This window comes from Leuresthes tenuis, unplaced genomic scaffold, assembly GCF_036924035.1.
Source record: "Leuresthes tenuis unplaced genomic scaffold, fLeuTen1.0.hap1 SCAF_4, whole genome shotgun sequence".
Taxonomy (NCBI): Eukaryota; Metazoa; Chordata; class Actinopteri; order Atheriniformes; family Atherinopsidae; genus Leuresthes; species Leuresthes tenuis.
This window is the reverse complement of record NW_027325358.1, coordinates 7,075,549-7,100,628: the sequence shown is the minus strand read 5'-3', so window position 1 is coordinate 7,100,628 and position 25,080 is coordinate 7,075,549. Positions and strand designations below refer to the sequence as shown.

The 25,080-nt window shown below is 41.9% G+C and overlaps 2 protein-coding genes across 4 annotated transcripts; one reads left to right on the top strand and one right to left on the bottom strand.

Moving 5' to 3' along the window:
* Positions 1 to 1,391: 1,391 nt before the first annotated feature.
* Positions 1,392 to 16,054, top strand: tmc6b (transmembrane channel-like 6b). Of its 3 annotated transcripts, none has more exons than XM_072384327.1 (21): positions 1,392 to 1,459; positions 4,613 to 4,795; positions 5,237 to 5,367; positions 5,710 to 5,877; positions 6,701 to 6,865; positions 6,980 to 7,088; positions 7,169 to 7,253; positions 8,908 to 9,165; positions 11,288 to 11,502; positions 11,616 to 11,760; positions 11,913 to 12,068; positions 12,562 to 12,737; positions 12,832 to 12,922; positions 13,023 to 13,120; positions 13,359 to 13,454; positions 13,562 to 13,637; positions 13,921 to 14,054; positions 14,650 to 14,826; positions 14,993 to 15,071; positions 15,245 to 15,331; positions 15,446 to 16,054. In XM_072384327.1, the coding sequence occupies exons 2-21, from the start codon at positions 4,740 to 4,742 to the stop codon at positions 15,458 to 15,460; spliced, it is 2,517 nt and encodes an 838-aa protein (XP_072240428.1). In that variant the 5' UTR covers positions 1,392 to 1,459; positions 4,613 to 4,739; the 3' UTR covers positions 15,461 to 16,054. The 3 variants fall into 3 exon arrangements, with proteins under 3 accessions (XP_072240428.1, XP_072240430.1, XP_072240429.1); XM_072384329.1 differs by lacking the exon at positions 1,392 to 1,459 and adding an exon at positions 2,310 to 2,373; XM_072384328.1 differs by lacking the exon at positions 1,392 to 1,459 and adding an exon at positions 2,893 to 2,995.
* notum1b (notum, palmitoleoyl-protein carboxylesterase b) lies at positions 15,900 to 23,126 on the bottom strand. The gene is made up of 11 exons (XM_072384330.1): positions 22,440 to 23,126; positions 21,464 to 21,516; positions 21,294 to 21,389; positions 20,754 to 20,814; positions 19,826 to 19,884; positions 18,251 to 18,353; positions 17,982 to 18,173; positions 17,800 to 17,897; positions 17,555 to 17,702; positions 17,429 to 17,476; positions 15,900 to 17,117 (listed from the first exon to the last, which is right to left on the bottom strand). Exons 1-11 carry the CDS (start codon positions 22,808 to 22,810, stop codon positions 16,775 to 16,777), a joined length of 1,572 nt encoding a protein of 523 aa, XP_072240431.1. The 5' UTR covers positions 22,811 to 23,126; the 3' UTR covers positions 15,900 to 16,774.
* Between the last annotated feature and the right edge of the window lie 1,954 nt (positions 23,127 to 25,080).

Genomic DNA, 25,080 nt, shown 5'->3' with positions numbered 1-25,080 from the left:
AAGTAGTGCTGCTTGTTAAGATGTTTTTAGTGTGCCTGAAGCTTTGAGGCAAGACTGCTGTTTGGACATGTTGACAATAAAGCTGACATGTTAAGAACTATTTGAATTTTTCTATGTATTTTGATAAGAAAACTTTCCAACTCAATCCAGGAATCACGAAGGATTATACATCCAGTGTAAAAATGTCCTACTGTGAGTGAAAAGACGTGGGTAACTGTTTAATTAAGGACTGTTTTTAACACTTTATCAAATGGTACAAGCAGAAATGGACAAATACACTCATTTGTTTTTAGTAATAAGTTACTTAATTATTTTAAAACAACAAGAAATCTATTCAAATTAATAATTTTACTAACTCAGAATGGAGGGACCTTGTAAACTAAATGCACTGGATGGAAAAATAACCTTTACAATATTGTACCTTGTTCATATTGTTTTAGAAAGATGGAAGATGAGTTGACATGGAGGAAATAGCATTTACCAAAGATAACACAAACACCTATATTGCTTCTGTGGGCATAATGTCTTTCTTTTATACAGTTTGGTCTTCAGGACTTGAAACCTATGTGTGATACAGATTGTATATGCAGTGAGTAACTGCCCCTGTGTTGATATCTGGTACCTTGTGACTTAAATTTGACTTAAATGTCAACATTTGTCATAAATTCATTAAAAATTACTAGATTATTTTATTTAGTATGTTTTTTTCATGTCCTTGTTTCTTTTAAATGAATGTCTTGTATTTTATGTTTTGTATCATTAAGAGCTAAGGAAAAAAGGACATTTATAACGGAATGTAGTTACTGTTCATCATGTTGATGTGCTTTTCTTACAGACATCTCTCCTAAAAAGCTTCCTATAAATACAGTTATTGGCAGCTAAATATGACACATAGTTATTGGCTGGTATAACACTCAGTATGAGTTAACTGAACGTCATTTCAGTCTATCAACACTGGGGATGTGTGTTTAAAAGAGATGTACGGTTTGAGACGGGAACTCAAGAGAAAGAAGAGCCAGTTGGGCGTTTTGGTTTGCAAAGTCACAGTGTCGTTTGTTATTTGTTTAAGTAATAAAACTTTGAATGTAGACTTACAATGTAAAGGTCATTTAAAGTGTCGTTTGTGAGTTTGAACAAAAGTCGATGAGCTTCAATAGGACTGAACCAAGAGTACCAGCTGTTGGGGGTGACCTATATGTTACATCGATGTCAGTATAGGTTCATGTTGAGATATTTTCAAAATCATATCACATTATAGAGTAAGTGTGGATTTAACACGCGAGTTTAACTACTTTAACAAAAAGTTTAATGTTTCGCTTTAATCATCTGCGATTTAAAAGTAAATCCGGGAATGGTTTGTCCCCGCTGCTTAGCTGAGAGTGCGGATCACTATTTTGACTGACTGACTAACTGGTGAGCAACGAGTCTGGTTCAGCTGGTCTGTCAAGTTACCGAACGGGTAAGTGAGCAAAGTCAACAGTTTAACCATTGTTTCGCTTTATTTGACCTTCTCCTACTTTATTCACTCTCAACTGTGAGGTATCTAAACTGTTCTTGGTTTAATTAAACTTATTAACAGATTTTGCTTGGAGGGAGCCGTTGGTCGTTAGTCGGTGTTTAAGCTAGTCGACAACTAAAACAAACAGCACCCCGAAATAAGTCAGCCTTGAACAGGTTGTATGAGTTTGCCCCTTTTGGCTCTGAGGGGTGGTCGCGTCAGGCAGAGAAGTGTTCACAGATTCACAGTCGGGTGAACGGGCTTTCCTGGTGTATTGTGCAACGACAGGGTGGCTGGTTGTAGCAGCAGGAGTCCTTTTGTGTCTCCCTGAACTTTCAAGAGCGGTGGATATTTTTTGCCACATCTTTTGTCCAGTCTGTGCAGAAGCCAGCAGTAAACCTATATTTTTGCCTCCACTGTTATGAATGTGGGTGATGAGGGGAGCTTAAGTATGAGAAGTGTATTTGTGTGCACATTTGCATGCCCCACCGTTTAGAAGCAGCACAACTGTTTTAACTGCATGCAGAGGTTTTCTATTGTTTGCCTGGTTTCCGAACACAAAACTGCAGGTCTACATAATCCCTCTACTCCCACAGCAAACTGTGATGCTGGACCTTAAATACCAGGGTTTTGAAATGCAAGTTTCCCTGTTGCCATGTTGACCATATATTTGTGCTCCCCTACTACCTGTGTCGGCTTTTCTCTGCACTGTGGGAGCTGATGCCATCCAGCTGTGCTCATTACAGCTGTGCTTAACCCTCCTATCTACTAATAACCTCCTTTTGTCCTTGAAGGAAACAAACCAACCATTTTTGCAATGTTAGGAAGTCTTTGATTTGTGGGCTGCGGTGTCTTCATTGATTAATTGCTCTTCGGTATGTTTTTGTCTTTATTTTTGCTATGGTTAATCTTTTGAAGCCAACTTAAACTTATATTGAACTTGTCTGTATTCTTCTGCCCCCTCGTTCTGTCCAGTATATTTAATTTGGCAAGAGAGCAGCTCAACTCTGACCCACTTCAAGTTGCTTTGGGTTTTTGTCCCACTCCCACAATATCCTTCCCTTGCTGAACAGTCTCAGAGATCCGCTTCAGTACTAGTAAACACGTACATTTAAAAAAAAATGTGTAAAGAGTAACTACAGCTATGCAGTGATGCAGTAAAGTTGCACAAAAGAAGATCGGTTTAACATATGTTATAGAAAATGAACGCATAAGGAAAGTGTAACACGATCCTGCTAAACTTGGGTAATGAGAAAAGTATGCTTGAGGGACATGTGTGCTGTACATTGTTTTAACCGCGCCTGGAAAGAGAAAATGGAAAAGAAGATTAAGGGTGATGGTGATAGAGGGGCATTTTTGAGCCATTCGGTCATTCAGTCCATGTGTTCGGCAGTATTCAGGGCTGGGCGATGCTTCATCTGCGCTGCATGGATTATATTCATTCTGGACTAAAATCAGAAAGACCTCCACCCCAGACGGTCTCCGTCTCCTCTTACAGTAAGTTTTCTGCACATTCTCTTATGTGCAAAGATTACGCTGTACACTTACAGCATGTAGCTGCCCAGGCAGTACACAGTCCCATTTAAAAGGCATATTATTATATATTTGCAGCAAGCATGAGTGGATCCCGTACTGTGCTTACTAGGAAAAACATTCCTTCATGGTGGTTGAGCAATATTTCACTTTGTGGGGATTTTCTATCTGACTTTGAGCACTTTAAAGGTCTTTTCGACATTGAGCTGAACCCAGTTTAATTACTGTGTCTCTGTAAAGCCATGTAGCACATTCCCTTGTACCAAAGAGTATTAAAACCTCAGCAGACCCTGAAAATGATCAAATGTTTTCATGTGAAATATGCAAAGTCCTTGGTGAAGCCACACCTTAACTGCTTGGAGCTACTCTAATACATGTAAACAGGAAGTGGATCCAGTGTTTGTGGCTGTTCACAGAACTTCACAGAAACCAATATTTGTATCTGCTTAGTAGTTACACCAGTTTAGCATCTTAAACTGCTATTTGATAGTAATTTGACGTATTATTTGAAGTAATTCCCTGGTATTGCACATCTGTCTTTAAAGAAATTAAAAGAAAATCTAAAATATTTACCCATAATATTCATATAAATGCAAAGATATTAAAAAGAGAGCTTACAGAATGTAAACAAAGATTCAGTTTTGAGATCATACGTCATCTCATACCCTCACAAGCTCTGAAACTAAAAAAAGTGATCAATCAGTGTGAATATGTATTGTTTCCTCCTAATATAAGGAAACAATTGGCTGTATATTCCATCGTGTGTGGCACTTCCTAACTGTAAAGTGTGTGTATATTTTCAGATAATCTTTTTTATAGTCGAATAAAATGTCCAAAGAACAGGAGTTATAGCTGTTTGTTGTGTCAGCCACAGGGTTTCCATTTGCCAAAGTATTGTTTAATAGATCTTGTAAAGAGGTTTTTATTGATCACTAAAGATTATCTGGATTTGTGGAATTTATCTTTGGTTATTCATTGATGAAACGGGTCATTTCCCCTCAGGGTCTTTGATTAAACCTCATAAGAAGCTGGTTTGCATTTGTGAAAAGGCACAAAAAACATTGTCTAAATCTGGTTTGACATACTCTAATGTCATAATATGACAATGCATCATTCAGTCTGTCACATGAATATTCATTTCAGCAGTGACTCTGGCTGTGGTTCTCATCACAATAGCGCTCTGATAAGTCTGAGCAGCGTGACATAATACCTCATGACAAGTCAGCTCCATGAGTCATTGTCACCTCATGCTTATTGTGAAGCCCACGGAGAACTGAGAGCATCCAGCAAGTGATGCGAGTTGATGTTTGATGGTGTAAACTACCAATGAGTTCCTTGGATGTTTGCACATCTACATATCTTATGAAGATTTAGATTTCATAGTCATGCAAAGTGTAAATCGGACCCAAGGCTGAAAAATGTTCAGTGTTTGTTTCCTTGATGTGAAGTTTAAAAACCATCTAGGACAAGCAGTGACATGATAAGAGCGCTCAAATTCCAAGGAAGTGTGCTGGCATTTTTCCTTCCTCCTTTGACACACTCATTACCCCGCCTCCCCTGTCTTTCCCCCACCTCCCTCAGGCACAAACTTAAACACCATGGTGGGAGTGGAGTGCAGGTCTGAGCAGGTGAGGGTGTGATCCCTCCGTGATTGGTCGACAGCGAGGCTGACAGCTGCACAGATCGAAACAGTCGGAGGAGAGGAAGAATGGCTCGAAACGTTAACTTTGACCTGAACCACCCCCTCACAGAAGCTGGACTGGAGTAAGTCTTATCACAGGCCTCTCTGTTGTTTCATCTTTTTCCACTTTTAGTTGGAGTGCTTTGTTTATCATGTAGCTGTCAGATTAGTGAACATAACTTAACATACAGGACGTGAGAGAGGGGAGGATTAAACAGGAAGGCGGAACATAATGTACTCTGTCCCAGAGCTTTCATGCATACTTTTGTTTTCTCACAGTGTAACCAGCTGCTAATCTCCAGTTCATTGTCCTCATAGAAAAGCTTCATGTTTGGGTGAGCCCATGTTTGAGTGTGTGTGTTTACTTCCTGTGTCATCTACTCAGATGTCAAAGGGAACTGGACTTTCTCTCCTGTATTTTTACCCCTCTTGCCGTAGTAAGATGGAACACTGAAACATGCCTATAGATCTAGCCTATTTCTTGCATTTTAATCAGTTCTTTTGCCTATGTGTCTCTGTGTTAGGAGCCCAGCAGATGAAGAGGGTGTTCATGACTCGTTCAACCAACTGATCGCAGAGCAGAGTCACAATGAAGAATTATCTGATGCCTTTGAGCTGCAGCAGCTGCAAAGAACGCTGGAAGAAGAGGGTCGAGGTAACTGGCCTGAGAAAACACGGTCTCTGTGTGTGATCAATTTGTTGCATAAAAGCTAAAATATGTTCATTTGTGATAAAGAGCAGGATCTGAATGCATTAACATCATCTTGTCTTATTTCTTTCCATGCTCAAAATGGGATGATATTCTCTTTAAATCTGAATGAGTTTAAATGCATAAATTGTGCTAATTACATGTCCCAGCTGAGCTAAATGCACGACAATGTTCACATCATTGTTATTACTGACATTTTCTGATGTTATTTCTCTACTTCAGAGCACAATTGGTCATGTTTCTGATTAAAATGTCGAGTCGTATAGCTAAAGAAATATTTTTCAACAGACAGTGTGGCGCATCTGTCGAGCCCTGATCGTGAGTTTGGGGGTCGGAAGAGGGGACAAAGTGACTTGAGACTGGAGAGTGACGAAAGACAAAGTGACCCCCTCATTGCTGAGCGCTGGTCCTCGGCTACCTTGAAGGTCCTTTCCTCCATGCCCAGTCGCACCATTGGTGAGTATAGGTGAAATAAAGCCAGAATTTACTGTAGTATATTTAAAAATCTCTTGACACTATCACTGTGTGCCTTGCCAAAAAAAAGAACAAACTGCTCAGACTTTGCTTGCTGCAAGTGAAAGCTGCTGATTGATAAAGATTGCATCCCTTTCCGCTAACATCTTGACTCAGCTGCAGTGACTCAGCATACTCTTAGAGGGTAGAATTATTCTTTTTGCTATGAAATGATTTTATAAGAGCTGGCAGTTTTTCCATTGAAGTACTTTGTGATCACTTGAATATGTCAAGGTCTTCATCCTGTAAAAAAACAACGTGGTTCACATTACTGTTCCTGAGAATTGTACATGAAGTCTGAAAACAAATACGGTTTGTACACTCAGTTGTTTTGGCTGAAGGAGCTCTGTTGTGCCACAAGTAAAAGGAGATGGTACATCAGCATAGGTTAGTGCTATGAAACCACTTAGGCTGGTGCTTGAGTGCACATGTTGAGCGTAGACGAAACAATTTGTCAATTTCCTGTCTGTGGCAGGTCAGGTGCTTCAGCAGATTTTTTTATGATTTGCTACATGGTTTATTTGCTTTTATTTAAGACTCTAAAACACAAATTGCAAAAACAGTTTATCTTTCGTGTTTAACTTACAAAATATCAAGGATGTCAAGAAGTCACGTGTTACAATTTGCTCCCATGTAATATTATAATAATTATAATAATATTGATTCTAACTGATTTTTCTTTCAATTTGACTTATTCAAACACTATTCAAGAGTGTTCAGAAGAAAAAGTTGGGTGTAAGTGGCGCTGATCCTTTTTCTCTGCCAGGCCGAAGCAGGGGAGCCATCATCTCTCAGTACTACAACAGGACCATGCAACTTCGGAGACGCAGGCAGAGCAGACCGGCCATCCGAGACTTCTCTCACTCTGCCAGACCGAGCATACGAGGCTACGGCATGGAGGCAGACACTACAGACGCAGAGGGCACAGAGAGTGAGGAGTTTGTCTAAGCAGTCTAATCTCTGGTGGTGATCAAACCTTCAAAATAGAAGCTCGGAGCGTTCTGATCCGTTTGTTGTGTAAACATTGCTGTTGCGTGTATTACAGTGAGTAAGAGGGAGCGCTTGGTGAATAACCTGCAGAACCTGTCCGTGGGTGACAGAGTGAGGATGCTCCGAGAGATGCCTCTGAGTGTGGCCGAGAAGTGTGAACTCAGGTAATTACAACAGCCTCCTGTTTAGATGATGTTGGTTTAATGCATCTGTCTGAGTTTCGGTTCTTTGTTTCTCCACACAGGAGGTTGGCTTTACAAAAGGAAAAACACACGTTTTCTGCCAGTAAGCTTCCCTGTTGGAGTCGGCTCAAATTTTACGTCATCATAGTAAGTTGGTTAAACTTCCAGCAACATCATGGTGTTCTTCAACTTGTTTCTTTAAGGAACTGTGTCCCCTTATTGCTGGCAACGTTTCAAGATACCGTTTCTGTTTTTACTTCCGTTAACAACAGACGACACAGAAACAGGAGTTGGTAAAGCACGCTCACCTCAGGAGTCTTTTGAATCTGTTCTTAAAGGGGAACGCCAGTATTTTTAAACCTCGACCTTATTTCTGGCATGAAATACATTTATCTACTCACCGAGAACAGTTTGGTGAAAGTCGGCGTCCTTCGGAAGATATTTAGATTACTCGAGATCCGTGTATATCCATATAACGGAGTGAACGGGGCATTGACTATACAGCCTCTAAATAAGGCATTATCTGTCTTTATTTCACCAATACTTTAAGACGAATGAATGAATGAACGCGTACTATTAGCTCATAGCTGCTGTGTTGTTGTTATTGGCGGCTATCGGGGGGCTTATAGAGGGCTTTCTACACACTCGTCTACTGGGATGACGTCATCGACACACGCTGCTGCAGCACAGCTTATTTACTCCGTGCTCTGTGACAGTCGGCTAACTTCACACGTAGTTTGCTGCTGATAGTTTTGTGCAACATGACAGGATATTTATTAGATTTTGATGATGTGGATGACAACTTTGAGTACGATGGACGTCCTTACCGGAGTGAATGAGAAATAAGGTCTAGGTTTCCCCTTTAATCAGCAGAATGAGTCAAAACAATTGCCCTCTGTGTTTATTGATAAGTGAGATAAAAAGTTTTTACGGCCACTTTTTTAGCCTTTTTAAAAGTTAGTAGCACAACGTGGGAGCTTATCAAATCACAGCAACTCAGAAAATTAGTTTTGGATCATATTGATTTGGAGAAAAAACTGAGCAGTGATTAGACGGTATGTTTTCAGGATGTTTAGAGGATTGTGGGTGTTTGTGTCGGGTTTTTATGGTGGGGAAAAGTACTTTTGCTAAGATTTTGATGATTTATTGCAAAACAAAACTGCAGGAGCTTTCAGCAGCACTCCCAGGTACTGAAATGATTCTGGTGTGAACTATTTAATCAAGAGAGCAGTTTGAAACGTATCCCAAGACACTTTTACGTATTCTTTGTAGTCGCTGTAACATATGAATAGTGTAGTCTTTGTAACCACGCTGTCTTTTATTAGTTTTAGACCTTTGGACATTAAAGTCTTCACAGCTGTCCTAGTTTTTAGACATTGTTTGACGTTTACTGAAGGTGTGCTGTGAACATCATGTGAATTCTGAATTAATGTTGATCATGTAAATTAACAGTACTTAATGTGCAATAACCACTGTATATAATAATAATATAAAAACAATGTGCAATTTTCTTTTTATGAGCCCATGTACAACTGCTGATACTGGTGGTATTATCTGATGAAAATGGGACATTTGAACACACACAGAAGACGGCACGATTCATTCTTCTCTAAAGCTGCTATGGTGTCAGCAGGGGTTTCTGTTTTCCTGTGGGTGTTGCTATCAAGCCTTTTAATTGCTCTGTTGCCCAAGCATTTATGACTTTTGACTCACAAAACCACAAACAGGTGTACTTTGCCTTGCAACTGCTACAGTGATTTTAATTATTTTCCACCTGCTCTCCCTTGTTATCTCTCTCCAGGCTGTGAGACAGAGTTGGTACAGCTGGTTGTCCTTCCTCCACTCCCTCCAGCTGTGGCAAGTGGCGCTCAAGAGAGTGAGTGGGCGTTTCGGTACTGGAGTCCTCTCATACTTCTTGTTCCTCAAGAAACTGCTCTTCTTCAACGTCTTTCTGTCCCTGGTTACGGGTGCCTTCTTGGTGCTGCCTCAGGCAATGCATCCTCCAGCGCAGCCTGCAGAAAGATGCTCCTTCTTGGGATTGGAGCTCCTCACCGGCGCGGTAAGCTGTGTGCTGTGGTGCCACGTGGTTTTAACACCGCCTCAAACGCAGTGAGGCTTCAGTGTTTCACTGCTCTCACTACTTCCTTGATGTAGTCATAAGCTTAAACTCTTTAAGTGGACTTTCCAGTGATGAAACCATCTTTAAAGTTCCAGTGTGTAGACCTGTGGGGGTCTTTTGGGAGAAGTACAATAACTGGTTCACATTGGTGTAGAATACTGTGAAAAGAGTAACTGTTAAGTTTCAGTAACATTACACCGCCTGGCCAAAAAAAAGCAGAAAGTTGCCACCTGGGTTTAACTAAGCAAAACGTTACGAGCCTTCCACTGAAGTGAGTGGTGCAACAACTGATGTTTGACTGGCTTCTCAGGACTCAAACAACCATCTTAGAGGGACTTCCTGTGGTTGTTGGAAAGATGCAAAACAACTAAGGAGATTGTGTGTTGAGGGATTGTGATCGAAAGGACAATCAACTCGCAACAAATTTATATCATGAAAGTAAGAGCATTTCAACACGAACAGAGTGAGTAAAACAACAGGCTTTGTTTTTTGAAGGTAATTAAAAATAAGGCTTCAGTTTGCTGGGGAGCACAGAGATTGGACTCTGGATCAAAGAGAGAAGCTTTTGTGGACTGTTGAGTTGACATTTAAGCTGTTCCTGAGTGACGGGAGCATCAGGGGAAGTGCTGCATTATGGCTACTGCCAACAGTACAAGCCTGTCAGGGCAGGGTTATGATCTGATGTTATCTCAGTTGGTCAGGTCGTGCAGCAGCAAAACTATGTGCTGACTGCCCATTTTTTTCAATGATGTCAATGTCAGGAGTCATTGGGCTCAACTTGTGAAAGAGTGGTTCAGGGAGCAGGAAACATCATTTTCACACGTAGATTGGACACCACAGGGTCCGAACCAGGGCTCTACCCTGTTCCTCGAGGGCCACTGACCTGAATGTTTCACATTTTCCTGCTTCAACAACCCTGGGTCAAACTGACTTGGCAATAACGGGCTTGCATATCAGTGCATATCAGTGACCTCCTGAGGACCGGAGGTGAGGAACACCGGAGGTGAGGGTTAAAGTCCAGTCTTTAACCCCGTTGAGATTTTTTTAGGATGTCCTGGAGAAGACTTTATGAAGCCCGTCATCAGTGCAAGATCTAGGTGAAAATTTGATAAACCTCTGGACTGAAATAAATGTTGTGATGCTTCAAAACAATGCCGAGGTGTCTGCGTGTGGTAATCTAAGATCAAGATGGTCCAAGAGACTGTTAACAGTGCTCCTCCTCGGAGTTGCCTCACATTGGCCTGTTAGCTCATTAGCTAAGCAGAAGAAACAAACCAAACACTGTGCGGCAGAGTGGGCCTTTTTGTTTTTTTTAAACCATGTTTTCATCACTGCACTTTCCTACATGCTTCACAAAGCTCTTTGAAACTTCTGGAGCTTCTTCTGAGGCCCTCATCTAATGATCAGATTAATTTGATGAAATCTTACACCTGGGCAAAAAAAAGGCAAGTTTTGGTGGCATCTCAACTAGTCTGAAGCCAGCTGTGCAACTTAGCTAGTCTTATGTTGAACTTTAAATCCTCTAGTGTAGTTTTGTGATCCATGGCTGAAGCAGGACTTACAGCAGCAAAAGAGCAATGAGCTGAACTTTGAAGGGCTGACCGATGAAGAAAATAATGACAACAAGGGTCTGGCGATGGACAAAGGAAACTAAGGAGCGTTTATACTGAAGGAGCAAACAGCAAACAAAAGGCAGGTGGTGGCGATTAGCAAAATGAATCCAGGTTTAAAACAAGAACAGGAAGTAATGGTTTTAACTAAAGTATGTCCTCTAACCAGAACAGAAACCATGAAAACAGATGGTGACATGTAGCCTGACTACATTTTTCCACTTGTTATTTTAAAAATGGGTCACAGTTCAGAGTTTCAGAGTGGAGATTCTTAAAACCTGTCAGTAGAAAGTTTTGATGTCTTTACATTTACTCTTTCTAGGTTTGGTTGTTTGTTCTATTTTTATCTGGCTATGGTGGATTTAACACAGCGTTGGCACATATTAATGCTCTTTGTAAAAAGAAGAACTGAATGTAAAACCTGTCACCTGTCCCGCCTCTTTCTGTTTCAGCGCTTTTTCGATGACACGCTGATGTATTATGGATACTACTCTAACTACATATTGAATAAGAGCTGCAGTGATAAAGGTGGAGGGGAGAATGTCTTCGTCACTAATTCAACCAGCCTGGACTGCACAACAAAGCACCTCTCTTACAACATGCCGCTAGCCTATTTCTTCACAATAGGAATGGCCTTCTTCATCACGTGCATCATCCTTGTGTACAGGTAATTTTTGTTTTCCTTTGAGAGATTATAAAACTGGTTTAAGTAGGTATTTACTATCCTTGGGTCTGCTTCATCATAGACGTGTGTCATGTTTGCATCTTATTTCCCAACAGCATGTCAAAGTCGTTAAGTCAGAGCTTCAGAATTGACAATTCTCAGAATATCTTGGCAGTAAAAGCCTTCTGCTCCTGGGACTTCAAAGTCATCAAGAGCAACTCGGTCAAACTCATGTCTGAAAATATCTGCACGCAGCTCAAGGTACATGTAAACACACTCATTCAGACAGCCAAGTGTACAAAAACACGTCCTTCCTTCCTCTTTGTTTTCTTTTCTATCACATAATTGGCAGGCAGGAATGTGATGATCAAACTCATTCTTTTCCCGTCTTTAACTCTTTCCCTTCCTCTCAGGAGTTGTTGGCAGAGGTGAATCATAAAAGCGTCTCGAACACAAAGTGCCAGAAGTTTTGGTGGCTGATGGTTCATGGCCTGGCGTGGGCGATCTGCATCGCAGGCATCACTGGCTGTGTGATTGCCATCTACTACTTCTCTGAATTTATGCACTATGTGAGGCTGAGTGGTTTGTTTTACTTTCTATTGTAGTCATTAGTCTGTATGTTTCTCATGCACATCAGCATCATTCCTACTGCTATATTTAAGGAAATCAAAGATTACTTATCTCACAAACTGCTGATTTATGAGTTTCCACCATTTAATGGGAAAATTCACTCTTCACTGGTGACCTCTAGTGGTAGTTTCAGATAAAAAGTCTTGGTGTCAAGCCAGTAGAATTCATTTCTGTCTATTGGTCAGCACCAAATGTTGACATACGTCTTCTCAACTTTACTTTTTATTACGTTCAAGACTTAACGGTGTTACAGAGAGAAATGTAACAGTTCCCATCAGCAAGCTTTTACTGACGGCTGGGAGAAAAAACACTAACATTTTAACATTGTAAGCAGTCATTTTGTGACAGTTTGAAGACAGCAGGACAGACAACCAGCAGTTGCATTCAGAGGAGGAACTTATCTGTCTGTGGGTCTCACTCTTCCCTCAACAGGACCTGAAGCAAAACGTTAATATTACCAAGTGCTCCGCAGTGAGGGAGGCCAGGCTTTTGGCCCTGCCTGTAGTGGTGTCCCTCATCAACCAGCTGTTGCCCGGCCTGTTCAACCTTGTGGCTTGGATGGAGGCCTACGACTCTCCCTCTGTGCGCACATACGTCGCTCTTGGCCGGTACGAGCAGAGCAGTTGTTTTTTGTCGAACAGGGCTGATGCAGGACGGATGGGTCGGGTTGTCATCGTCTTTGTTGCTGCCCTTGTTTTGCAGGAACTTGTTGCTGAAAGTGAGTGTGCTTGCAGTTCTGTGCTACCACTGGCTGGGTCGGGTGGCCGCTGACCCCCACAGCATCGGACTTAAGGTAACTTCAGAGATGAGGCGAACACGTGTGTTGCAGCTGCGAGGAATACAAGCCTTCGCTTGTTTAAAAGCTGACTTTGTTCTGTCTGATTTGAACTCAGTGCTGGGAGAGTTTTGTTGGTCAGGAGCTTTATCGCTTCCTACTCATGGACTTCATCTTTACTCTGTTGGATGCCTTGTTTGGAGAGTTCCTTTGGAGGTGTGTTTCCATCGAGCAGTTTTTATGCACATATCAAGCACTTATCGTTTCCAAATATAAACTACTGGTTGGAATATTTGAGCCTGTGGTTTACAAATGAAGGTTAAAGGAAAAGGATCTGATAAAACTTTAAATTTATGATACATTTGGATAAAAGTCCAGCTAGAAGGTCCTGTATAGTTGTGATCTTTGGTGACTTTAAAGCTGATTCTCCTTTTAATTCTCTTGCTGTTTGCAGATTGTTCTCAGAGAAAGTCCTGAAGAGAAGAAGGAAACCAGTGTTTGATATTCCCAGAAACGTCCTGGACCTCATCTATGGACAGACATTAGCCTGGTACACAACATGCTGTTAAGATATACACACAATCACAAAAAGTAAAGTCAAATCATTGTGACTGTTTTCTGGTGATGACAATGCCTTTGTTGGGTTTTTATTTCCAGGCTGGGTGTTCTCTTCACTCCCCTCCTACCTGCCGTGCAAATACTGAAACTATTGCTGCTCTTCTACATCAAGATGGTAGTTAAAGTTAAACTTAAATGTACTCTTTTGTTCATGTTTAATCTAGTGAAACATCCAGGCTGTTGCACTGCTTCAGAAATTTATCTCCTTTGACCCTGGATTTGTTTTCATTGCTGTCAGTTCTGGAGTGATACAGTATGTGTTGTATAAACTGTTCAGCATGTGTTCTTATCTCCAAAATGCAATCTTGGTTATCTTGAGCCAACAGTTCATTCTTGACTAAAGTTTTAACACACAGTGGTTTCAAACTGACACCAGCCTGTGTTCATTCTCCCCACAGAGCAGCGTGATGATGAACTGTCAGTCTCCCAGGAGACCGTACAGAGTCAGCCAGATGACCACCATCTTCATCACTCTCCTCTGCTTCCCCTCATTCCTCAGCGCCTCTGTGTGTGTCACATACACCATGTGGAGGTACTCGCACACATGCAGGTTTTCTTGTGCAACATAGTCTCACAACAGACCAATAAGACTGTAAATGTGGTAGAGAACCGTCTGTAGTCCTGCTGATTATCGCATGTTGGCATGACGGTTGTCACTACTCAAACTCTTCCGCGACTGTAGTAAATAGTCTATACCTAACTGAAAATCCTGAAATATAAGCAATTGGATCGTGGGGAACACCTTTTTCTCCTCAAATGGAGGGAAAGTCTTCATAATCTGACTTTATGCCTGGATTTATATCACCACAAGGGAAGCAGTGAATAAAAACAAATGTAATCACATAGAATTATAGTGTTTTTGGGTGGTATTGACATGTGAAATTAACACAACTGAAGACACTTAAAAAGGGAAGAGATGTTAAAGTTTCTTCTCAAACTGAGGTGTATCATTGCACTCAGAGATCTGCCACTTTGATCAGGTAACAGAGTCGCTTGCTGTAGCTCTTCCAACTGGTTTGGATCGTTTAAGTAAACACACAGAATAAGAAATAGGTTTATTAACCGTGACGTCATTCAGCTGTTTTGTTTTCTTTTACGTAGTTTTAACACGTGTCTCTCGTTCTCAGCATCACTCCATCGACTTCGTGCGGCCCGTTCCGCAACCGCAAAACGATGTTCGAGGCAGGAAAACACTGGGTGGCTGAACTGGAAAAAGATAATCCGAACCTGTCCCTGCTGGCCAGGGCTCACACCTTCCTGGTGGAACATCCTTTTTTCCTGTTTGTGGGAGCCGGCATTTTTCTGTGAGCACACACACGTTAACATCGCTGCTAAGGGTGGTCCGGGGTTAGAGCAGATCATTAACTGTTTTAAGAAGCGGTTCATTACTGTGACGCTGTGGTATTGTTGTGGACAGCGTTGTCATGTCAGGCTTTGGATGTAATGATCTCTCGTGTGTTTTCTTTCCAGGATCATCATCTACTTCTACAGTCAGGTGGTCGACGGTCAAAGAAAGATCATCAGTTTATTGCAGGAGCAGATAGAAAACGTAAGACATCGTTTGTTCTACAGGCACAACTCTGTTTTCAGTCGAGCTGTTTATAAAGACCTATAAAAACTGTAAGGCAGATCCAGATGTTCTTAAGTGAAAATAAATGCTTTCCAAACTCTCTGATGCTTTTTGATGAACTCTGTTCGCCTCCTTGTCATCTCTCTGCTCAGGAAGGTGAAGATAAAAAGTTCCTCATCACTCGACTTCAGTCCATCCACGAGCAGAGACGAACACCCGCAAGAAGACTCGCAAGTCAGGTCGGTCTTTGAACGTGTGACGGGTTGTGAAGACGAGCAAAAGAGCATCAAAGTCACAGTTTCCTGTAATACACATCATGGCTGCTGCTTACTTCCTCTGTTCTCATTCTCCAGGACTCTGCGTATTAAGGCAGTTCAACTTCCAGGAGACATATCTCCTCAATTCTCTGAGCTTCTGAGGAATCTTCAACCTTTATAACTGGAATAATAACAGGAAAAAGACAAGAAATCAGAAGCATCATGCAGTGGTGGAAGCAGAATTTTTCTCAATGTTAGTAACAAGTATTTATAGAGGGAAGGAACAAAGCTGTCTGCTGTACAGAACACTTCTGATAGATGAACTGTTTGAACAAAGTGAAGTCAGACAGTGTTCTTTGTGAGGCTGTTAGAAACTCAAGGAAAGACCGAGTTTATGTGGCACAAGATATGAAGAGATCTGAAAACCTGTGGGTTTTAGGAGGCTAACTGAGCAGCATCCACCTGATTCTGGACGTAACTAAATGGGCAGTGTAGCAGATTTCAGCCTTTATCCTGAAAAAGCACTTTCACACAAACTGTGAACCAACAGTTTTTATGTTTTAATACAAATATTTTATTAGTATGTATGTCATAGGTGAACTTTGGATCATGTGGGTGTGTTTTATTACTGTAAATGTACTTCTTTCTCAATTATTTTAGGGTGATAACTATCACTGTTTTCTAAGTAAATTATGTTTTATTATACCAGTGTCTATTTGTATTCATTATTACCAGAAATAAGTGTGTGGGTTTGTTCTTTTACAACCTAAAACAACATGGGCATAAACAAATAGGAAGGGTTTCTTTTTTGTATGCAAGTAAAATTGGTGGTTGTCATGGTGATTAACTGTGTTAGATGATAACTAAATATATAAAGTGTTTTCAGTAGAAAAATAAATAAAGCACTTTACCTTGGCCCGAAGAATGTAACAATAACCCTTTTTATTAGTAAATATTACCCATTAAATAATTATCACTTCCGAAAAGAGAGAAAGCAGCGACGGGTTGGGTGGAGACGGCAGCACCGTGGATGGACTTCTAAATGGGATTTTTAGAGTTTCTGCAGAACTACAGTCCTTTTCACCTCAAACTGGAAGGTCTTTTCACTCCATCAAAACCCTAAAGACTACTGTAGAAAACCATCATACAGTACATATTACTGTGAATATATAAACAGGAACTCACAGTTCTCAGAGTAATAGATGCCTGTGTATCTTATTTTGATCCCATATATTGTATTTAAAAAAAGCTCTGGTTTGATTTTATTTGACTCAACGACGTCAACAAGTTACTCAGTTTCTGTCTCTGAGAGTGTTTAATGTTGATAGAAGAAGAAGCATCTGATGTTCCTTCCTCTGAAATCCAGATTCTCGTCCAGAGTGCCCTCCAGCAAATACGACAGCAGTTCTTTCTCTAAAATGCAGCTCAGCTTCCGTTATTGAGCATGCCCAGCAGCTTCCTGGGGTCCATCCCCTGCTGCTGAGCAATCTTCTGCACGTCAAAGCCCAAGTGCTTCAGGAACTGGATCACGCTCATCTCTTGTCCTGTCAGCTGGTCTCTGATGGTCGGGCAGGAGGGGTTGCAGTGCGGCCACGGGCAGCTGTCGATCAGATGCGTGGGACATCCTCTCGCAGGAGCCACCTTGTGCTTTTGGTGGCTGTGGTAGCCGTGGCTGCTGTTGATGTGGACGTTGCCTTGGAGGCTGCGGTCCCAGCAGTGAAGGGCTCGGGGCAGAGAGGTGCCTTTCACCTGGATGTCCATCCAGTATCTGCAGAGTGATAAAGGTGCAGATGAAAAATAACAAAGGAAACTTGGACACTAAGCAGCTGTTATAACACAAAATACGGAGAAAAGATGACAGGAAAATAATGTGCAGAATATTTATTTAATAAAGCATTATCATCTTAACTGTTTTATGAAGAGACTGCATGGAGAAATGATCAAATTTGTTCCTTTATAGATCGTATGTACAGGTTAAGTTGCGTGGTTTAATTTCAAACTTCTTTGAATATCCAAGATATTGGTACAAGATATGTCTTGAAGAAAGAAAGGTGCTGTTAGAACATTTTATTTACTTACGTGCGAGTAATGAGTTCATGGGAAAGACATGCAGGAGCAAACATGGCCCTGCCGGTGGAAACACACTTATGAACCAGTTACAGTCATTTTATCTGGGAGGTGGGTGTGAGCGTGTTTCAGTCTTACGGTACGTCACGGAGCGTGCTCCTCAGCTCCTGTCCCAGGTTCTTGATGTACCTCCACTGGCCCTCGTGGACGGGCTGTCCGGTCAGGTGGATGTTGTCGACCGTCAGCTGAGCTTCATCAAACAGCCACTGCACCACGAACACTGGGCCTGCAGGGTGGACGGGACGACCCACAGATCAGACTTCAAACAACCCAACAGCCTCTGTGGCTGCTGCTCATTACGTTGGCATTTTTGAGAAGCTCACTTTTTAACGTTGAGTAGACTTTATATCCAAAGAAACAGTTCCACTCCTCTCCCACGTGAGCCTGTCTGCAGCTTTCTGGCACCAGTCCTCCCCAGTACCTGCACAAAGTAAAACCACTTCCCAACATCTCTCCTGCATCCTTCTTACTGCCTCTCTCTTATTTAACGCCACCTTTGTCCTACCTGATGCCTCTCTTTATGGACTCAGTGGGGGCACAGCTGATGGTATCCAGGCAGTCGGTGAATTTGTACTGTTTGTTGTCCAGAAACCACCCGGAGTCAGCCAGGCCCCTGACCTGCACCGCCCTGTAGCCCCGTGACTCCAGCTGCTCTGCGACGTGGTCCACGTTCAGCAGGACACCAGTACCACCCGCACTGGTGACAGGAAGAGGGTAATAAGAGGGAGCAACTGGACCACTGAAATGGATAAAACACGCTCTTGCTAAACTGACCTGCTGCCGGCCAGAAGCAGAACCTTGGCGTTCTGCAAACCTTTTGTCAGGAGCTCATTCACCACCTCTTTAATGATCAGGGAGCCCATGAATGCATAATCGCCTGAGAATATAAATACCATCATTATAAGCTTATACGCTTGTTAAAAACTTACAAACTTGGTGATGATTTTTTTTTTTTTCCTAAAAAAGAGACAAATACACAACACAGATTAAATGTTTTAAGACCTTTTACATGTTTGTTATCCTCAACTCACTCACAGTTCCTCACAATAACTTAGAGGGGGAAATATCTCATTTATCCAAGTATCTGTTCATTTTTTTTATTGATCAAATGGTAAATGTACACTGTACACATTTAACTTTCTTCTCTATCATACATATTCATACATGCATCAGTAGGCAACGAGAGGTTCAATGTCCTGCCCAGGGACGCTTTGACGTTTGGCCAGGGGAGGCCGACCTTCCAATTGGCAGACGACTGCGCTTCCTCCTGAGCTACAGCCACCTGTAATAACTGGGTGAAGGAACCTTCGGGTAGCCATGGCAGCCTTAAGTCTTCTTGGGATTGATCCCATTCCTCTTGGCAGAAACGTTCAGGTTAAACCAGGTTAGCTGAGAAGCTGCTTTACTTGGTTCAGGTCTGGAATCTGGTTTCTTTCAGGGTTTTCCTACAGGCTCTCCTTTAATTTCCTGGTGTTGTGCTTTGGTTACATTTAGAACAGCATCAAACACTCATACAGCGCTTCTTATAATATATGTTAAAACGTGAGGGCACGTCTTGTCCTAAGACTCTTCGACACATGGAGGAGCAGGGTATTGAACCACCGACCTGCTGGTTGGAGGTCGGTGACACACCTGAACTGAGTGTAAGCTTTCACCACAGCCTGAGATCCTAACCACTACAGGAGAGGTTTTCTGGAGTGCTCTTTAGTTTTCTACATCCAAAGCTCCTTCTATTCTTAAATTAACCTGGTTTCTGTCATAAAAACATCCCCACAGGATGATGCTGCCATCACCATGTTCGACTATGAGGTTGGTATAAATGACTGGATGCTCAGATCATTTTATACATTCACATCTGGACAATTATTCACTCTTTTTTTATCATATAAAAGCATTTAGTCTCTTATGCTTTGAGAGTAATTCAGGGACCTTTAAGCAAATTCCCATGGGGTTTTCATCCATCCATCTATTTTCTATACCCGCTTAATCCAATTTAGGGTTGCGGGGGTCTGGAGCCTATCCCAGTTGTCATTGGGCGAGGGGTCCAGAGGGCCAAGTCATGCACTTGTCAAATAAAGAAGGACTTTTGTTTGGCCAGATTGGTGGAGTCAGTGATTGTCTTTCTGTAATGTTTTACTAAGAAACCAAGATGTCCTTTCCCAGATCTGTGTCTTGGTACAATCCAGTCTCATAGGTATACAAATGATTCTACTCAAGTTCTCTCAACCTTCACTCTTAAATGATCAGAAATATAATGTTGCTCTTCAGACAGCCGCATGTGGACAAAGTCAAGACCAAAGTCAGGTCCACAAGCTCACACAGCTATTAATCTGCTCTAGTGCATCTTACTGTGATCTGTCTTTGGGGTGGCTCCACTCCACACATCGCTGGAGCAGTAAGGGATGAACCTGCAGGAGACGGAGACCACAACACTGTTAGCAGCCAAAGAAAATGCACACAAACCACCTGGAATCAAATCTTTATTTGTGTAGGTTTGCTGATGCCAACAGATTTGAAAGGTAGACTGGCTGTGTGACTGTTGACTGAACACAAGCAAAGAAAAGTGCTTTCAAAGTCCGAGCCACAGCGTCTCACTGTTTTATTGATTCCTCAGAAGCCAGAATCAATCAATAAGTCATATCTTACAAACTGTGGAGAGAGACTGAGAAGCAGCTCCAACAAGGAAATAATGATGGGCTGCAGCTTCTCATTTGGAATTTTTAGAGGCCACATATATATTCGCCAAAATTAACCAGTTCTTATCCCCATTTGACATCTAAGGGCTTCACACCTGAATAGCACTCTCAGAGACACATTGTTACTCATTGAAAATAGGAAAAAATTAGGAGAAGATGGTCTTTATTTATATTTATAGGTCTCTAGACTCACTGCGGGGACATAACTGTCTATAGAATGATGAAAAGCAGATATTACACAACAAATCCCCCTTCAAATACAAAACATTAAAAGTTAAGGTCAGTATGATGTAACTGCTTAATAGATAGAGTGTAAAAAGTATACACTTGCACAAGTCGTGCTAGTTTTAACACTACTACAGTTGTATCATTGGTAAATGCATCACATAGGGGAAATCAAGAAATGGAATATACTCTACTTTGGATTATCACCTTTTTTTTCCAACTCAAATAGTCTGATTTCCATGAGTTGTTTTCACAGAGATGTTAGATTTGTGCAGCCATACACAACACAGAAAAAGGGAAAAGAAGGACTCCTGAATGGATTAACTATGATGAGAAAAGGCGGCACAAGTTCTTACACCATGTTGGCGTTCCACCAGTGAGGGTTTTCCTCTGGCTGTGGAGACAAAATTCCAGTTCCTGTGAAAACAGAGAAGATGGATGAAACAAACAAGGTGTTGGACATGTTCTTGACCCAAAAAAATATAAGACCTATTACAGGGCTTTAGGTTATGTGTTAGAATTCATAATCCTTGATGATGCCAAGTGTTTTCATGTGTGGTCATGAATCTGTTTCCCCTCGGGCAAAGAAGTCATAAACTCTCCCTGCTGTGGTTGGCAAATACATGCTGGAGGTGCTGAAGAGCTCTGCGGCTGCTGCTCTGGCCACCAGCATAAATTATACACAGGAAAGGCGGTGGAGGGAGGGTCGCAAACAAACAAGGGTTTCCCTGAAAGTTTGACTTTTAAAGATTAATGCAAACTCAGCTAAAGAGGAAACTCAAACACGTCTATGAATCTCATCATTCAGAGATTTTTTTTACCCCGACTGAGGTTAGCAAAAGCTCTGTGGGTGTGTGCACAGAACCTCCATGTCGGACGCAGTGTAGAAACCGCACCTTTTCTGGTTTGTGGCCACTTGGTGGAGCTCATAAGTCTCCTCATCGTTTCATATCTGCTGTCACAGGTCTGTCTGTTGAAGCAGTACCATCCACCTGCAGGAAACACACACACACTCGTTAACAGGCTCCCCTGAACTGCAGTTTGATTTGCGCTGTTTCATCCTCACCTTCCAAGAACAGCAGCCACCTCCTGCTGCCTTTCGACTGCTTTATGTAATACCTGCAGGAGAACACCGCGAGAAAATCACAGTTAAAGTGTTTGTGCATACACGCGCTTCGAAATGCAAACCCCGCACTGGGGATGCAAACTTTGATCCTGACTTGAAAGATTTGGCTCTGATGCTCAACTAAACCTCTCGGCAGGAGCTTGTAAAGACTTTTAAAGCTCTAATATGTTTTTGTTTTTCTCCACATATTGCAAAGGCAACACTCACACTCCAAGGTTTGACAGCTTGGGTGACGTATGGAAATGACCCCGTCATTTACAGGCACAGTATTCAACTATCATCAGACAGGGGGGTGGGGGTGGGGGGCTATGCTATAACATAAATAAACTCAAAATGGAACTAAAAGACTTTGTTAACTTGGTCCAGCACTTTAGACTAAAGCTTCTTTATTCACCTTCAAAATGCTGATAAAAAAACAGCCTGATGTCATATTGTTCATGGAAATTATAACATCCAATAATTAGATAAAAACAAAATTGCACGTCTTTTTTGCAAATGGCAAAACTGAGCAAACTGATGCAAAAATGAGAAATGTCATTTTCTATGTGATTTTCTATTCTATCCAGAAGGGAAATAGACTTTCAGTACTCTAAAAACTTTAATTGCCTGTCTTGTTATTCTAATTTTGTGCCCTGCACGATTTAAAAGTTCATCAGCGTGGACATTTATGTCTCAATAACGGGAGCGCTCATGGTCTCTGTTCTGCGTTTCCTCTGATCTGGTCCTTTGATCCATTTTGGTCACATCCGGAATGACAGGGTAATGAGGGGCAGGGAACGAAACCACCACAGACTGAATGTTTGGTGCAACAGAGTGCAGTCCTTACGGTGTAGCTTTGATTCCCCGCATAAGCGTTAATAACGTGATTTTTCGAGCTCTTAGAAAAGCTGTTAAGAAGTTTCAGGTGCGCACTTACCCTGCAGGTGATCCGTCATTGCAAGTCACAGATACATTCTTCAAGAAGTGCAGCTTCATGTCTTGGTCCAGCTTTTGCGCAGAGCACGGATACAGTGACTGCGCTAAATTCTTAATCTGCACCATGAAACTGTCCATATTGTTCTCCACGGCTGTGAAGTCTAACGGGAAGCTCTCTGGTCCATCCACCAGCTCCCTGTATGCCTGAGCCTGCTGCTGCTGCTGCTGCTGCTGCACCCGCCGAGTTTGCGCCCGACCGCCTCGCACTCTCCTCGCTTCGAGCGGTGCGCTCAATTGAATGAAGAGCAGCAGCACGCAGGAGCGCACCACGGACAGTCCGGCCGAGCTTCTCCCCACACAATGGCCCCGCATTTCTACTAGTTACTGGAAAACGTGCGTGGGAAGGGTGTGAATATAACACAGCATGTCTTAAGAGCAGATGGAGAGACGGAAAATCCTTTGAAAGTGCACGGAAGCTCCCTGGAAGCGATCACTTACGCACGATGGGCCGAATAACCGCAGATAATTGATCTCCATGGTGCACTGGGAGATTGGCAGCTGCTTCAAATTCCTCCCGATTGCTCACACAGTTCCAATTCATATGAGAAACTTATGCGCAGCTTGTCCAGCACACGCGCTCTTCTACGCGTAAAAAGGAGTTAAATCTCTTTTTGCGTGGCGTCAAGGACTTGTTGTTGGTTCAGGTTCTGATGGGCTTCGGGTGAAGAGGGCTTTTATTTAAAGTCTTCCCCTCCTCCCCCTCCCTGCCCACCCGTGCCTCTCACTCCCGCCGGCCAATCGTTGTTATCCTTGGATGGTGCTCCTCTCGGGGCGTCGGTCTCACACCCTGAGAGCGCGTATGCCTGGCACGCCCACTCAGTTGGTTCGCTCTTACTCACGGTCCCTTTGATGTTGTGGCCATCATATGACCGCCTTTGAAGTGTTGTTTGAGCACGTTGTGTGAGGGCGGACAGGCCGCTCTGCAGCGGAGGGCCACACCACGCTGCACACCATGCTGCAAGCACATGCACTTTTTTTAAGGCTCTTTTTTTTATTGTGCTGAAAGAGTAACCTGCATTTCCTCTCGTTATTGTGTATAATCGTATCTCACTAGGGATGATAGGGTCACTGGAAGGCTTTAAGCCATGACTGTGGTATGTAGACAGCAGTATGAGTGCTGTACCTGTCGATAGATTTCTCTACATCAGGACTCACCCCAAGAGCCAACGATAAAATACCTCAACAGTTGTCTAAGATTTGTGAGTAATGAGGGATATTTGCAAATCTGTTCTGCTGTTTAAGCTTGAGCTTTACTCATCTATGAAAAGCCTTTGTTTGCATGGCAAAGCCAAGGCAAATGAGCAACAATCCACTTACCTCATCATTACCTCTCAGCAGTGGACCTTAAAAACTGCAGGATGTTTTTACTGTGATTTCATAGCAGTTTGGCTGAGTTCATGCAGTTTTGTGATTTCATCACAGCCCCTGTTCAAGTTAGAAATGCTGCCTGTCTCTGAACAACCTGTCATCTGAGTCAATAAAGGAATCAAATGTTTTTGGATCTGTATGATTCTGTATGAGCTTTACGTCATACATGGCCCTGACTTGTTTGACTCCACAGGCTCCAATTAATTTAATACTTATCTACATTGTTAACCCCACTAACTGTATGAGCTCCATAGAAGATAATTCCATCATTCCATTCTTTCTGTATGTGTCTGACTCCTGCTTTTATTAATGACTCTAATGAAGTAAGAAATAACACTTCAGCTGAGGAGTACAGACAGTGGAGGAAAGTCCACCCTCTTTCAGTTCCAAGGTTTTAAATGTCAGGTCAAAATAGAAAAAAAAGGATAAACAATGACACATAATATATTACGCAGTGTAATTTTTTAATTAATATAAAATCAAACCAAATTATAGAAGAAGTTTGTGAAGAACGACATCAATCCCATGCTTCAGTAGCCTGTAGAACCACCTCTTGCAGTAATAACCTGAAGTAATCATTTTCTCTATGACGTTATCAGTCTCTCACAATGCTGAAGAGAATTTTTGGCCACTCTTCTTTATGTTGCTTCAGCTCTGGACTTTGACTGGACCATTGCAACACCTCGATTATTTTCTTTTTCAGACATTCTGTTGTAGATCTGCTGCTGTGTTTGGGATCATGTATTTTTGATTAGGCACAAGTATTTTTAATAAAATCTAACTTTTTCAGTTCACTGTGTTTTCTAATAGTTCTTCTAATTGTCTTTTGCTACTTTTAAGTTTACTGTTCCCTTTTTGGTTTCACTGGTTGTAAAGGCTGTGGATGGGTGTTGCTGGTGCTTTGTAGGCACACTCAATGATAACAGTAATAACGATACATTTTATTTATCAGCACTTTCAATAAAACTCAAAGACACTTTACAAGTTTGTTGGTGAGAATATGCTGCTTTATTGGGAGCCAGTAAAGGTGTTGCAGGATGTGTGTAACCCATTTCTTTGACTTTGACTTCTAAAGAAGTCTCTTATTTTCTTTTTTTAGACATCCTGGTTGTGCCTAATGCAAACACACATACACACACCGATTCAAATGTTATTGTAAATGAAACCTCTGATATTACAATCCTTCTAGCTGACGTGACACAGGCAAAACAAAC